At 33.3% G+C, this 13,391-nt stretch overlaps 2 protein-coding genes across 2 annotated transcripts in view; both read left to right on the top strand.

The window, feature by feature from the left end:
* LOC106770620 (elongation factor 1-alpha-like) overlaps positions 1-222 on the top strand; it is a 1,628-nt gene extending 1,406 nt beyond the window's left edge. Inside the window, exon 2 of the mRNA XM_014656419.1 lies at positions 7-222. Coding sequence (XP_014511905.1) covers positions 7-222 — 216 coding nt within the window. The remainder of the gene's footprint in view (positions 1-6) is intronic.
* Positions 223-1,827: 1,605 nt separating this feature from the next.
* On the top strand, positions 1,828-13,286 carry LOC106769660 (alpha-taxilin). Its single transcript, XM_014655370.2, has 13 exons — positions 1,828-2,033; positions 2,664-2,879; positions 2,954-3,109; positions 4,360-4,448; positions 5,564-5,669; positions 6,172-6,239; positions 9,384-9,461; positions 10,359-10,423; positions 11,261-11,327; positions 11,425-11,607; positions 12,339-12,395; positions 12,516-12,611; positions 12,919-13,286. The coding sequence occupies exons 2-13, from the start codon at positions 2,669-2,671 to the stop codon at positions 13,051-13,053; spliced, it is 1,311 nt and encodes a 436-aa protein (XP_014510856.1). The 5' UTR covers positions 1,828-2,033; positions 2,664-2,668; the 3' UTR covers positions 13,054-13,286.
* Positions 13,287-13,391: the final 105 nt, after the last annotated feature.

Here is a 13,391-nt window from a genome sequence, read left to right as displayed (position 1 = left end):
GAGAAGGAGCCTAAATTCTTGAAGAACGGAGATGCTGGTTTTGTGAAGATGATTCCCACAAAGCCCATGGTGGTTGAAACCTTCTCTGAATATCCCCCACTTGGTCGTTTTGCTGTGAGAGACATGCGTCAGACTGTGGCTGTTGGTGTCATCAAGAGCGTGGAGAAGAAGGATCCTACTGGAGCTAAGGTCACCAAGGCTGCACAGAAGAAGGGCAAGTGACTAGTGCAGGATGATCTATCAAGGAATCTCTATTACCATGACTATGATAAATGTTGTCTTCTTGGTAGTAGTACTTTTTTTCATGTCGGGAACTTGTTTATCATATTATGTGTCAGTGTGAGTTTTGCTCCGTCATCCCGCAACTATTGTTCTCAGAACTGGGTTCTTGATCGACGGTGGCAAACTTTATTTCGTTTTTCCACTTTTTTATTATGATGTGTTTCTGTGTCTTTGAGAATAATTGTATCTTTGTGAGGTACAACGAGTCTTAGGATTTGTCCTATGATGCAGGTGTGATTTTTGAATGTCAACTTTATATAATTTTGTTCTTATTTTAAATTTTTGGTGGATCATTCGTGCAGTTCAAGTTACTTTGCAGCCATCATCTTCAATGAGAACATAGGTTGCATTTCGAATTTGATTGTTGTTATATTGAAAGTGTAGCATATGTTCTTGCTTTTCGATGAGAAATCTCAGAACATGAATAGTTTTTGAAAAGAATCATGTCATTGGTGTAATATCTGTATTTTTGAAATTAAAAGTTTAGAACATGAAAAATAGTAAAAACATAACTAAACTTTCTTTAGATTTGTTTTGCAAAATTAAAAGTAATTTCTTTTGTTGTATGGCCATAAGGGATGTTTGATGCATGAACTAATTAGGGACTTGATGATTAAATAATGGAGTGTTTGCCTATAACTCACACAGATAATCATCTACATGCTTACTAAATGGACTTGATGAGATATAAGAGTATTCATCTTAGATAAAAAAACATTCTTATCTTGAACAACATTTCAATGTTTTAAATTAAGATGACAACAACTATCTCTAATAATAGTTGAAATATTTCATTTAGGTTTTTTTTTTTTTTTTCGTTTTACACATTTATCCTTGTTCACCTTTTAAACTCCTAAACGAGTATTAATTGTTTAAATGACAACAGTGTGCTCTAGATAGTAATGACCAGTCATGTAGTTAAAAAGGAATATAGCCAAACAAAAGTATTACTAAAGCTAATTCATGCACTTAAATTTGTTGATTTTAATACAAGAGTAATTTTCAAAGCAATATCACTTTCTTTAAAAAAAAAAATATATTTTTTGTAGTAGTTAATATATAATTTTAACTTATCAATCATGAGAATCAGGTGATTAATTTTTTACAAGATCTTTAGTACACATGTTCTAGTAAGTGCTTTAAATTTAGATCCAAAATTTAAAAAGATTAATGCTAATATAATTTGATGAAAGCCTTAAAATTAAAAATTAAATATTATATAATATCTTAAATTCTAAAGAAAGAAATCAATTTTGTAATATCAGCAAACATATTTTCAAAAGGAAAATGATATTTTAACACCATTTTTTGACACTATTTTGACACTGCACACGTGTCAAAATGTTTTGAGACAGGAAAAAACCAAAGTTTGTTTTTTAATTTGAAATCGTTTAACCACATTACACGTGTGCAGTGTTAAAATGGTGTCAAAAAAATTGTGTTAAAATTTTATTTTCCTTTTGAAAATACAATTTCTATGGTAAAAATAAGTATCCAGACATTTAAATCTGACATTTTGAAATTGAGACAGCATATAAACACTCAAACAAAAAGTGGCTTCGTAGTTATACCTAGGTACAAATTTATAGAAGAAATAAAAGAGAAATTTGGTGTGAGAAAGCGAAGAGCAGGTGGTTTGAAAGTGTTGGCTGGAGCTCCACTACCACACCCACTGTTGGATCCTTCCTCTGCTTCTCAGACGATACATTTTCTTACTTCATCTTTTTCTACTATTTTCTGTCTCCTGCTAGGTACTCCCTTCGATTTCCCCTTTCCCAATTCAATTCCTTCTTTTAAAGTTTTCATTTTTACTATAATTCTTAATCATCCCCATCATTCAATGTGCCACATGAGCTATTTGTCCTGCATACGCCCACTTTCTTCAATCTTCAATTTATTAGTTCAAACGACAATGAGCGTGTTTTATTCGGTGTCGTAGCGGAAAATGTTTTCGTTATTTCATAAAAAATTGACGTGGGTGAAGTTATTCCTCTCCTCATTTTTAAATATATTTTTCAACAACTTTTTTGGGTTTCTCTAGGGCGTTTCTTTGTTTGATATAATAAGGAATTCGATTTGAGATTCATGGAAAATTGTTTTTGTACTTGCTATAATTTTATTGAAAAGTTAATTTATAATTGAGTTTCGTAGACATAATGTTGTCAATCCTTGAGGAAGTTTAAAATTAGTTCAGGTGATTCTGACAGGAAACATCCTTGCTTGTTATAATTATAATGACAATTGTGCAATGTAATTGTAGATGCTAGTACAATTTTAATAGTTTTTGTGACTGTGATTTACTTATCCGACCAGTATTTCTGTAAACAATTTAACATTTAGTTGTAGTTAAATTGTTCTAAGAAAGGGTGCTTGAGATGCAGGTGAAATGCAGAATTCAGATGCAAACCAGCTTCCTGAAGTTGATTCGTTGCCAGATGGGTTTGTTGAGAGTACTACAGAGCCTCTCGCTCCTGCAACTCCAACTCCTGAGCAAGAGAAGCCGCTGAATAGTTACAAGGATGATGGTTCATCCGACCTTATTCATTCTAATGAACTATCAAACGACATTGGAGCGAAAGAGTTTCAAAGCAATCATGGTAAGCAAGATCAGTCAGCGATAAATACCCTTTTCACGTTCCACTATCTAAAGCACTTAGTTTTGATTCCTCAGACTGCTCGGTGGAGATTTCCTCTAGTAGCCGTATGCGGCAGAATGAAGGTGTACAGATTACACCTCCTGTAGCTGTATCTGTTCCCGAATCTCCACTATCCAGACGCTGTGAGGTAAAGGAGCCACAACAAGGAGAATGCCAAAGTTCAGATGGATGTAATTATCCTAAGCCTTTATCTCCCTTTTTGTAGATTTTGTAACAAGTAACTACATGCTAATATTTGTTTAGTTTCATGGGAATTACACGAGTAATCGATTGATCTTGACTACAGAGAGGTTTCGTTTTTGTATGACTCCTTACTATTGAGTATAACTCTCCTTCATTCACCTATACATACTATTGGTATACCTATGCAAAATTTTCTTCTCTGCTTATGTATTTTCCTTTAAATGGAACTAATAGTCCCTGGTTGCCTAATCATTTCTATAATGCCTCTGTATTCTATGGTGCAACTTGTCATCATGTATACACAAATTTCAAAATTGGAGGCTTCCTTATTGGTGTTTGTGTGTGTATGGTGGATGTCACTGGAAAGCCTTGTAATCCTTCCTTGTCTTTAGTTTTCTAGTTCAAACATTGAACAGTCTCCATATTATGTGGATTAGGTATTGCTATTGTTATGGACCCCAAAGTTTATGCTGACCTTGTTAAAATTAAGAACAGACTGGGCATAACTTGATTGTAAAAGCAAGATCGTATGAGGATTGTCTATGTCATTGTAAGTAGTACTTTATATTTCTACCGTCATGGGATTGTAACACTCCCCTTATACTCAAGATTGGACTCCTGAAGTGTGAAATTGGCAGTATTGAACACTTCTGAATTGTGGGTGACTGAAATATTAGGATTGGGATAGGACCTAATACCATAATATATTAGAATTAATAGCATACAAGGTTTGCTTCATCTTAAAATCTAGCTCAGGGGGTGGGGGTCAACTTGCCCTTGTCATTATTAGAAGGATTATTTTGACCATATACAGCTGGTGTGAGTTCTTAGCATAATAGGTAATTTTTTTCTTTTTTTTGAACTATGCATATTATATGTCTGTTTATCGATCAAGCAACTCCTTTTTTAGGATTAAAAATATTTCCATGCAAAAGAAAATGGAAAATACACGATTTTAAGAATTTGTCTGTTGGAAAGATGAAATGACCTCTTAAACTTACATTTTTTTTTTCTCTTGCATTGTCGGTCACTTTTACTGATACTATACCTAGTCATGTACTAAATGGTTGGAATATCTAAACTTACAAAATCAATGGACTATCTTGCATGCTTAGACATGACTACAAACCCATTAAAATACAAGCTTTTGGATCTCTATGTTGAATTACCGATGCCTTTTAGTTATTTCTCTGAGTATTTGACGTGGTGGTTGTGTTGTTGCTAATTGCTTTTGCAGCAACTGTTGTACCTTTGGAGACAAAAGCATTGCCTGTAAAGAATGTGTGTTCATCTGAGACTGTTGATTCTTCAAAAAACAAAAAATCGGTTAGTCAATTATCTCTGTTAATTTCTATTGTGCACATGAATTATTGCATGTCTTTTCTGCTCTATATTTCTCAGTCTGTGTTCTCTCTAGCTCTTAAATTCTGCTAACAGTTGATTAAAAATGTCCTTGTATGTTCAACTGACATAACTTATTTGATCCACAACTAGCCTTTTGGGCATTGGGTTTGGTAGGACATTAACTTGGTCTAGATCAAGCTTACTGGAAATAGGCAGAGCAATATTCTTTGCTTTATAATAAAAAAAATTTAACATTTTTTATGTTAAGCTGTGAGCTTGCAAGTATAATGTACTTTTCACCCCGTTCAAGAATAGTAATGAGGCTGTGCTGACTGATTATGGTGTTGTTAGGTTATCTCTGTCAGAACAGTATGGACAAGTTTGTAGGGGATTTTTGAAGAATGTTATTGGAAGTGTTAGGTTATCCTTGTTTGGTCGACAAGTTATAGCTTGGAATTCATAAACGGTATCGATCATAGTTTCTGAATTATTGGGCAGTTTGTAATGCTTTGACTGTTTAATTTGTTTATAGCAGTATATTTGTAACGAAGGTAAGTTAATATACTCTGATTGTAAATATAATTGGGGCTAGTTGCTAGATTAGGCTCTATTGAATACGGATTTTGGATGGACCATCACAATTGTTCCACAGCAAACAATTTAGGTCATGTTCAGTTCATAAATTTTTGACAGTTAGGGTCATGTTGAGGTCAGTGAGTACATCAAAATCAAACAAAAACATCCGTTGTGTCACTCCTAGTTTTCTGCAATCACTGGTGAATAGAGTGTAATATACTTTTGATGCACACCAGTATTATGCTAGGTCAATATTCAGGATCCTTTGTAGAAAACCCTCTTTCTTATGATAAAATGAGCTGAGTCATCAATGTGATTCACCTCATTCGTTTCAATGTTTCAGTAACTAGAAAAGGATGGTTTTTCATATAGTATTTAAATTACAAATGTTATAAAACGAACTATATTTATCTCATTTTGATCAACATGAGCCAAATTTCCTTCTTTCTTTCTCATGTCACTATGAGTATATGAAACTACATCTAGGAGAGACTGAACAGTTGAGCTTCTTAATTTGTCAGGAAACTGGTGAAAAGCGAAAAAGTGCAAAGCGTACTCTTAAATCAGAGAAGGAGCTTTTAGAATTTACACTCAATTATCAACAAGTGTTGGCAGAAAGAGATGCAGGTATGTTGCAATGAATATGTCCAATGCTGTTTTATAAAGTTTGAAATGGAAAGCATTTGTGAAGTTTCTGATCAATTTTTTGGAGTTCTTATTTATACTACTGTAAAGTAATACCTTGGCATTTAAGGAATTTTCATCAATAGCTCTGTAATTGAGCAATCAAATAATATCTTCTATTGGTATTGTATTATTCTCTATTGGCTTTCCTTTTATTTTACGTGTATCATTTCTCTTGTACTAATAAGTGTACTCTGAAGGTTGTTTCTCTCAAATGACCAGTTAAACACGTTAACAACTTTTTCTTTTAATAGTATGGGTTAGGTTGCTGGAGGTTTGGGTAGACTTTTGAGTTGTTTACACATTGTTTATTGAAATAGTATCAATTAAAACACTATATCTATGACTCATTTTCTTTTTGGAATCTTAAGTATATGGCAGCATATAATCTATAGCCACATTGATGCTAGTTCTTGTTTGTCAAATTTTGCCTTTCTTTTTGCAGCTCTTGCGGTCCGAGATAAGCTTGAGTCACTATGTAGAGAATTACAACGTCAAAATAAAATGTTGATGGTATTTTCTATTGGACTGTTACCTGTTAAACTGATTTTATAATATATAATTAGTCCTAAATGTGGAATTGATATACGTCAACATTTTGTCTTTCTTATATTCAATTGAGATGTATTGATTTATGCAAATTTTGCTGGGAGGCTAAACTTTTCCTGATTGAAACTAAGTTTTTCAATAAAAGAAGTTCTATCTGTTCTAAAAAATAGTAAAAAATTTAGTCTGGAGGATAACATATTCCTTTAAGAAAGTTGAGAATTTTAGGTTTTGGAAAATCATTGTATTCTCTTGCTCTCCCGTATGTATATTTATGTATGCAATTTTGAATAACTGAAAGTACAACTCTGAGAAATCAGAAATAAAGGCTAGACCTTGACATACTAGGTACAACAAAAGCAACTCCATAAAAGTCACACAATAGAAGATAATCATTATTCAATACCCCTCTTTGTCAAAAGTTCTTAACTTATGTGAAGGGGTTAACTTGTTAGAATAGGTACTCATCTTTTGTATTAACTATCTGACACTTATGTCTAGATCATCAAATCTCCATTTATTTTTTCTGATGTAAGAATCCATATAAATGAATGGATCAGCTAAGGGATAATTAAGCTCTCTTAGGCATTTTTTCATATTTACATTCTTTAAGCTAGAGCATATAAATTCTATGTACCTAGCTTGGAACATATGAACTGAATTTGGGCCGCTCTAAAGGATTTAGACAAAATATCTGCAGGTTGATCACTGAAGTTGATAAATTCAATACTGATCTCTTTGGATAACTATTTTTCTTGAATAAGATGACAATCAATCTTGATATGTTTTGGTTTATCATGAAAAACTAGATTGGAAACTATATGAAGGGCTGCCTGATTATCACAATATTATTTCATTTGTTGGACTTCTCAAAATTTCAACTCTTGTAGAAGTTGTTTCATCCACACAAGTTTACACATGTAATCAAAGCCATATCTTGGACACTTGATCGGATAATGACATTTTGTTTCTTGATCCTCCAAAAAATAAGATTTCCTCCAACAGATACATAATGCCTATATAGGACAACTTGGCCAATCAACATCAGAATGCCCAAAAATGTCTCTATCTCCCTTATAACAACCCTTTTCAAGGAGCCTTTTTTATACGCCTTAAAAGTCTTATAACAACATTTTGGTGATCAATGCTAGGATCTTGCATGAATTGGCTAGCAACTCCAATGGCCAAAGAAAGTTCAGGTGTCACAATTATAAAGTAAATTAGTTTCCCCACTTATCACCTATTTGTCAGGATCTATGAACAGTTCACCTTGATTAGCCATTAATTTTTTGATTATGATCCATAGGACTCTCTCAATGGGTCTACACTCTAATTCTGTTAGTTTGCTCCAAAATGTTTAAAGCATATTTTCTATTGGATCACAATGTCTTCCTTTGATTGAGCTACCACAATACCAAAAAAGTATTTCAGACAACCAAGATATTTGGTTTGAAAGTGACTAAATGAGTGTTTTTTCAATTGGAAAACTTTTAGCAACATCAGTATCTATACTCATTATGCTATCAACATAAACAACTATGTGGACACATTGCTTAGGAAAAGTATTGCAATGGAACCCTGGATGATATGCATCAAATTGTGTCAGCCCAAAATCTTCTATAACATAACTAAATTTCCCTAACCAAACACAAGAAGATTGTTTGAGACCACAGAGAGATCTTTGCAAGTTGCAAATTAAGCTAGACTCCCTCTAGCTCTCCATGAAGAGGAACATTTTTAATGTTGAGTTGATAGAGCAGCCACTGGTGAATGACAACCACAAAAGGAAAGATGAATGATGGGTATTTTGGTCACTCAAGAGTTTACCTAGATCAAGGCTTTAAGATGATCAACTTTATTGTTAGACCCAATTTTAAGGGCATAAACCCATCCACAACCAACTGGTTTCTTGTCAGAGGAAGAGGAGCTAACTCTTTTATTCCACTATGCTCAAGGGCTTACATTTCTTCTGATCCTCTGCCATGCGCATGATATCCTTGACCAAGTAACCAAAGTATGCTAGAGGCAGTCCATGATTAATAACTATTACCCTTGAGAAATAGAGAAAGCAGGACCAGGAACTGACCCAACAGAACCAAAGGTGGCATCTACAAAACCAGAGAAGGAAAAAGGGGTTCAAAAAGAGTCATGCAACAAACCAAGTGAAGTGTTATAGGAGAGAAGGTTGATGCCTAGAACAGACTAAGGAAGCTTGGCAAGAGCTATGGAGGATATGTGGTGTGAGCTGCATGTGCATGATCAGGGCAGCCTGCAAGATCTGCACATGGGCTGGAGTTTGGACTTGAAACCACTAACACTAAAAGTAACAGCCCACTAGCATAATCACATAAACAAAAGGCCATAGAAAAACAAAATTAAAAGACCAAAGCTGAAAATAACTGACCCTGATAAATAAAACTAGGAACATACTTCATGCCAGCATATATTAGTTTGGTTTCCTCTACTAAAGTATTATCCTCCAGTATTTGGACCACAATTCAGTTTCTAACCCATTTTCTCACACATTTAAAATGTTCCTTGGCAAACCCATTTGAAAATCTCTTTGGATTGGTTCCTATTTAGTGTGTCCTTCCTCTTTGGGGCAGTTCATGTTATTTGTCATAAAAGTTTTTGTAACAATATTAAAGCTCTGGTTCATGGCATTGTGTAGTGAATGCAGTACTTTTGTTTTCATGATTGACGTTGAGCAGAATGGTTGCATCTTTAAGAATGTGTCTTTTCCTCTGAACTTTTTGGTCCACAGTTTTGTTGTTCATGCTGCTTCACGGCTGTTACACGTAGTTACCATTTCTGCTATGTGGAGAGATTAGGCAGTCTTGTTGCATGCTTGAGTAGTTCATGATTTGAAACCCTGCCCTAGTTGTGCTTACATCCTCTTCGTCATAATATATAATTTTCTATCTCTGAAAAATCTTATCTCATTAGAAAATGGCTCCACGTGATTTTTTTTCTCCAGTTCATTATATTCTATTTTTTTATCTGTTTATAACTATCATGAAATAGTATGGTTGGGATCTGATTCATCTTACTTCAAAAATTACATCTTGATGCTTTTTAACAAAAAGACCAAGATTTATCTATCATTTTCAGGAAGAATGCAAACGTGTATCAACTGAGGGGCAAAATTTAAGGTTGGACTTGTCAGCCAAGTTTCAGGATGCAATCAAGGTTTGAACATTGTCTTGTATAGAAATTAGAATGTATGATATTCTGATCAGTGTGCATTGGGTATGCTTTCATCATTTAAATTTAATTTGTGGAATGTGGTTTTAAGTGGTTATGAAAACAGTCATTTTATTTCTAATTAATTGTATTGTATTAATACTCAACAAATAGGCTGAAACTTTGGTTGGAATTAAATATTTTCTTTGAAGAAGGGGGCTTCCATGTTTTAGACTTGCCATCTAATAAGGTTCTTTTCTTGCTATGTTTTTTGGTGTTGTGTGGCTGACTTCTTTAGATCAGTATCTATTGACAGATGTGCAGATGCAGTTGCACTGTATGGACTTAAAACATTGACTTGGCTGCATTTTCTTTGTACAGTACTTAGTTATTGTTTATACCCTATCTGCCTCTTTTTGGTACCCTTTGTTCATGCTTATTATAATATGTTTCTGACTATATAAAAATTTTGCATTCTAAACGTTGGCCAATGGCCAATAGGTATAAATGGAATGCTGCTATAGCTATTGAGAAGTTATATGGAAAAGCAAGTGATACTGGACACTTATTTGGAAATCTAAATGTTTTCATTATGGTTTGAAATTTGGTGAATTTTATCTCAGAATACAAGAAGAAATATCTCATTTAGCTGGTCCACGGTTATAGCATAGTCTATCAATTCTTACTGAAATGAGCTAAAAACTACCATAAATTACTGTATCTGTTGTTTTTCCTTCAATAATCATTTGAGTTATGCTTCAAGTTGGTGGAATATGTTTCCGTGTTTATTATAACCTCAGAAACTTATGCTTGTTTTCTTCTGAGATGATTTTGGCAATTAGATCACATGCTTCAATTTTCTTGCTTTTTCCTCCACTTAATGCTAGTTTCCATCTGCTACAGGATGTCAGCAATAAACTTGAAGAACGCAAGGATGAATGCCTTTCTCAGCTTAAAGAGAACGACATGTAAGACCCTGACAAGTTGTGAATGTAGAATTTATAGCTTTTCATAATGTATCAGCAAATGTATATGTTTCAGCTATACATATAACATACGTTCATGCTTGAGTATTTTATTTTGCCATATGGTATTTTTTCTGGGTTATAGGTTATCAATTTCTCTGCTATGCTTTAGAGTAGAATGCAAGTCTTATTATTTTGGTTATTAATTTGCTGGGGGTGCATTCTTTTTCCCATGTGTGCTATTGCTTTGCTTCTTGCTATTTCTCAATGAACTTGGGTTGACTTCGTGTGTTTAATTGCCTGCCGCCTTTTGCATATGGTAATCTTTAATACAGTTTATTGACTGCCCTTTCCTTACCAAGCTAAATCTTCTTTTCTATCTGTGTTTGGTTTGATATTTTTTGTTCATCACTATAGATGGTAATGTCACTGTAAATTTTTACTTTGGTACTCCTAAATCCTATTTTCACAACATAATTTTGTCTGTATTTATATTTAAACGAGACATCAAATAATTTTGTAACTATGATCTATGTGAAAGGAACTTTCAATCTAAATTAAAAATATATAACTCCCATAATAGCCATTATACATTTGCTCTGTTTAAAAAAATAACTAATGTAGGCAATGTTTGTTTATAGTAATATAAATTTTGTATCTATAATCTTTGTAAAAGGAATTTTCAATCTAACAGTGAATTTTGAAAAAAAAAATTATCCAATAGAAAATATAACCGGTGTAACATTTGGTAAAAATTGTGCCCGTACTATTTTGATCCCTCCTCATCCTCTAATTGTTTCTTGAAGAACACAAAATAAGTTGCCTTAAATCTCAATACAGGTTAAGAAACAAGCTAAAGCAGCTTGCTGAACAGTATGAACTCTCTGAGCAACAATATGCACAGAAGGTGATGGTTTTTCTTTTCTTGTGGTTTACATTGGTGATATAGTTGTGTTTATAAAGTTTTGTTACTTGTTCACTTTAATGTTGTATTTGTTCAACAGTTGAAGCAAAAGTCTTTGGAACTCCAGCTTTCTGATTTAAAAATTAAGCAGCACGAAGAAAAATTGATTCAGGAACAGTCACAGATAAAACTATATGCAGAACAAGTATCTCAGTTATTAGCAACTGAAAAGAGTTTAAGATTGCAGTTGACAACTGATGGAGAAAAATTCCAACAATTTCAGGTTTTGTTTTTATTCTCTTTTTTATTTGCACAATTTGAATTTATGGCCTTTTTGGCTACAATTTGCTCATTGTTTGCATAAAGGTCTGGTTTACTATATATTTGTAATTTGTAACAATATGATGTGGAGATAAACAATTTGTGGTTGGATTCATAAACGTCTTACTCTAATCGTGATATGGTTTCACATCCTCAATACTTTATTTTTATGACAATTGAACACAGATTAAGATTATATACTTGTAATTCTTTGTGCTGGGTTTTGTTTCCCAAGATATTAATAACTTTTAATATCTCAACACATTCTGTATCTTTCATTCTCTTTCAGTTAACTGGTCCAAGCGAACCGAACTTTTTTGTTTTCGCACATGATATTTTTTTATCTTTATTTGACTAACTTGACCCTCCTTTCAACTATTTGCTTTTAGGCATGTCATTGATAACTTGTTTTCTAAGTACATCTGGTCCCTGTTCGGATAACAAGCCTAAAAGCTGATTTTAATTTTATATAAACTAATTTTGCTTACAGGATTAGCTTAATTTATTTTCTTCTTTTTTAAGTGCTCATAGAAAAGTTTACTAAACTGTACAACTTGGCTTCTCTTTTTCGTTCCTTTTTCTGGCTTTGGCTTTGCTTCTTGCTCAAGTCCTCTTTTAGAATGTTCTGAGGCTGATCTCTCCATTCATACACTGTTCTGATCACACATGCTTAACGCATGCATTGAATTTCAGGAAGCATTGTCAAAGAGCAATGAGATTTTTGAAACATTCAAACAAGAGATTGAGAAGGTAAACTTAATTTCCGTTGCATGTTTTATTTGTTCAGGACGAGTAATTTTTCCTGAATCGTATATCGAATGAGTGTAATTCTAAAGTTCAGTCTTTTCCTTTATTTTGGTTAACAACCAGATGGCAAAATCAATCAAGGAACTCAAGAAGGAGAATCAATTCTTGAAGAGTAAATCTGAGAAGTCTGATGTTACACTCATAGAGTTAGTTGATGAGGTATATAATTTGTGTTTCTTGTTCTTGAGCATTTAACCATTTTAGCATGATATAAGAATTAAGAAAGAGACATGGATAAAGAGATTAATTGGCCTCATTGTGCTATACACACCATTTTACCCGGAGAAATTATAAGATACCCAAAGTACTTTTGGATGTTTCAAACATTTATTACATGCCATTTTCTGTAGCACTCTCCTTTAAGCTGACGCATAGATATGGCATTTTCATTGCTCATATAATTATTTCCTGTTTTTCCATAAAACAAGTTTCTTAATTTATTTACAACATCTTGTTGTCTGAGCAGCGTGAGCGCTTAAAGAAACAATTGGAGAAAACAAAAAATCAGAAAGAAAAACTTGAATCATTATGCCGGTCTCTGCAAGCAGAAAGGAAGCAAAATTCTTCCGAGAACAAGAGCAATAGCTCAGTTCAAACATGAAGAAGAGTTGGTTCCTATTTCCTAGCATCTAAAAATAGATTATAACATCTGGAAGGAAATGTATTTTCTAACACTACGTTTGACACTGACATGGCTTTGGTTTGACAGGGAATTTGCATACAGTTACATGAATATGATCTTTTTTGCTATTTTGTTATTTTTAATCCATTTCAAGATTTGAAACTGGGTGAAATGTCGTTGTTGATCTTGTCATTCATTCTTGCTTTGTTTGCTCCTTGTCATTTCTTGCTTTTCATGGTCAATACTTCTCCCTCAAAACCTGATAAGTGTTTTTTAAATGAAAACTTCTACTGAGACCCAAAATAATTATATTTACC

The sequence above is a fragment of the Vigna radiata genome, chromosome 8, assembly GCF_000741045.1.
Source record: "Vigna radiata var. radiata cultivar VC1973A chromosome 8, Vradiata_ver6, whole genome shotgun sequence".
Taxonomy (NCBI): Eukaryota; Viridiplantae; Streptophyta; class Magnoliopsida; order Fabales; family Fabaceae; genus Vigna; species Vigna radiata.
This window is presented reverse-complemented; position numbering and strand designations above follow the sequence as displayed.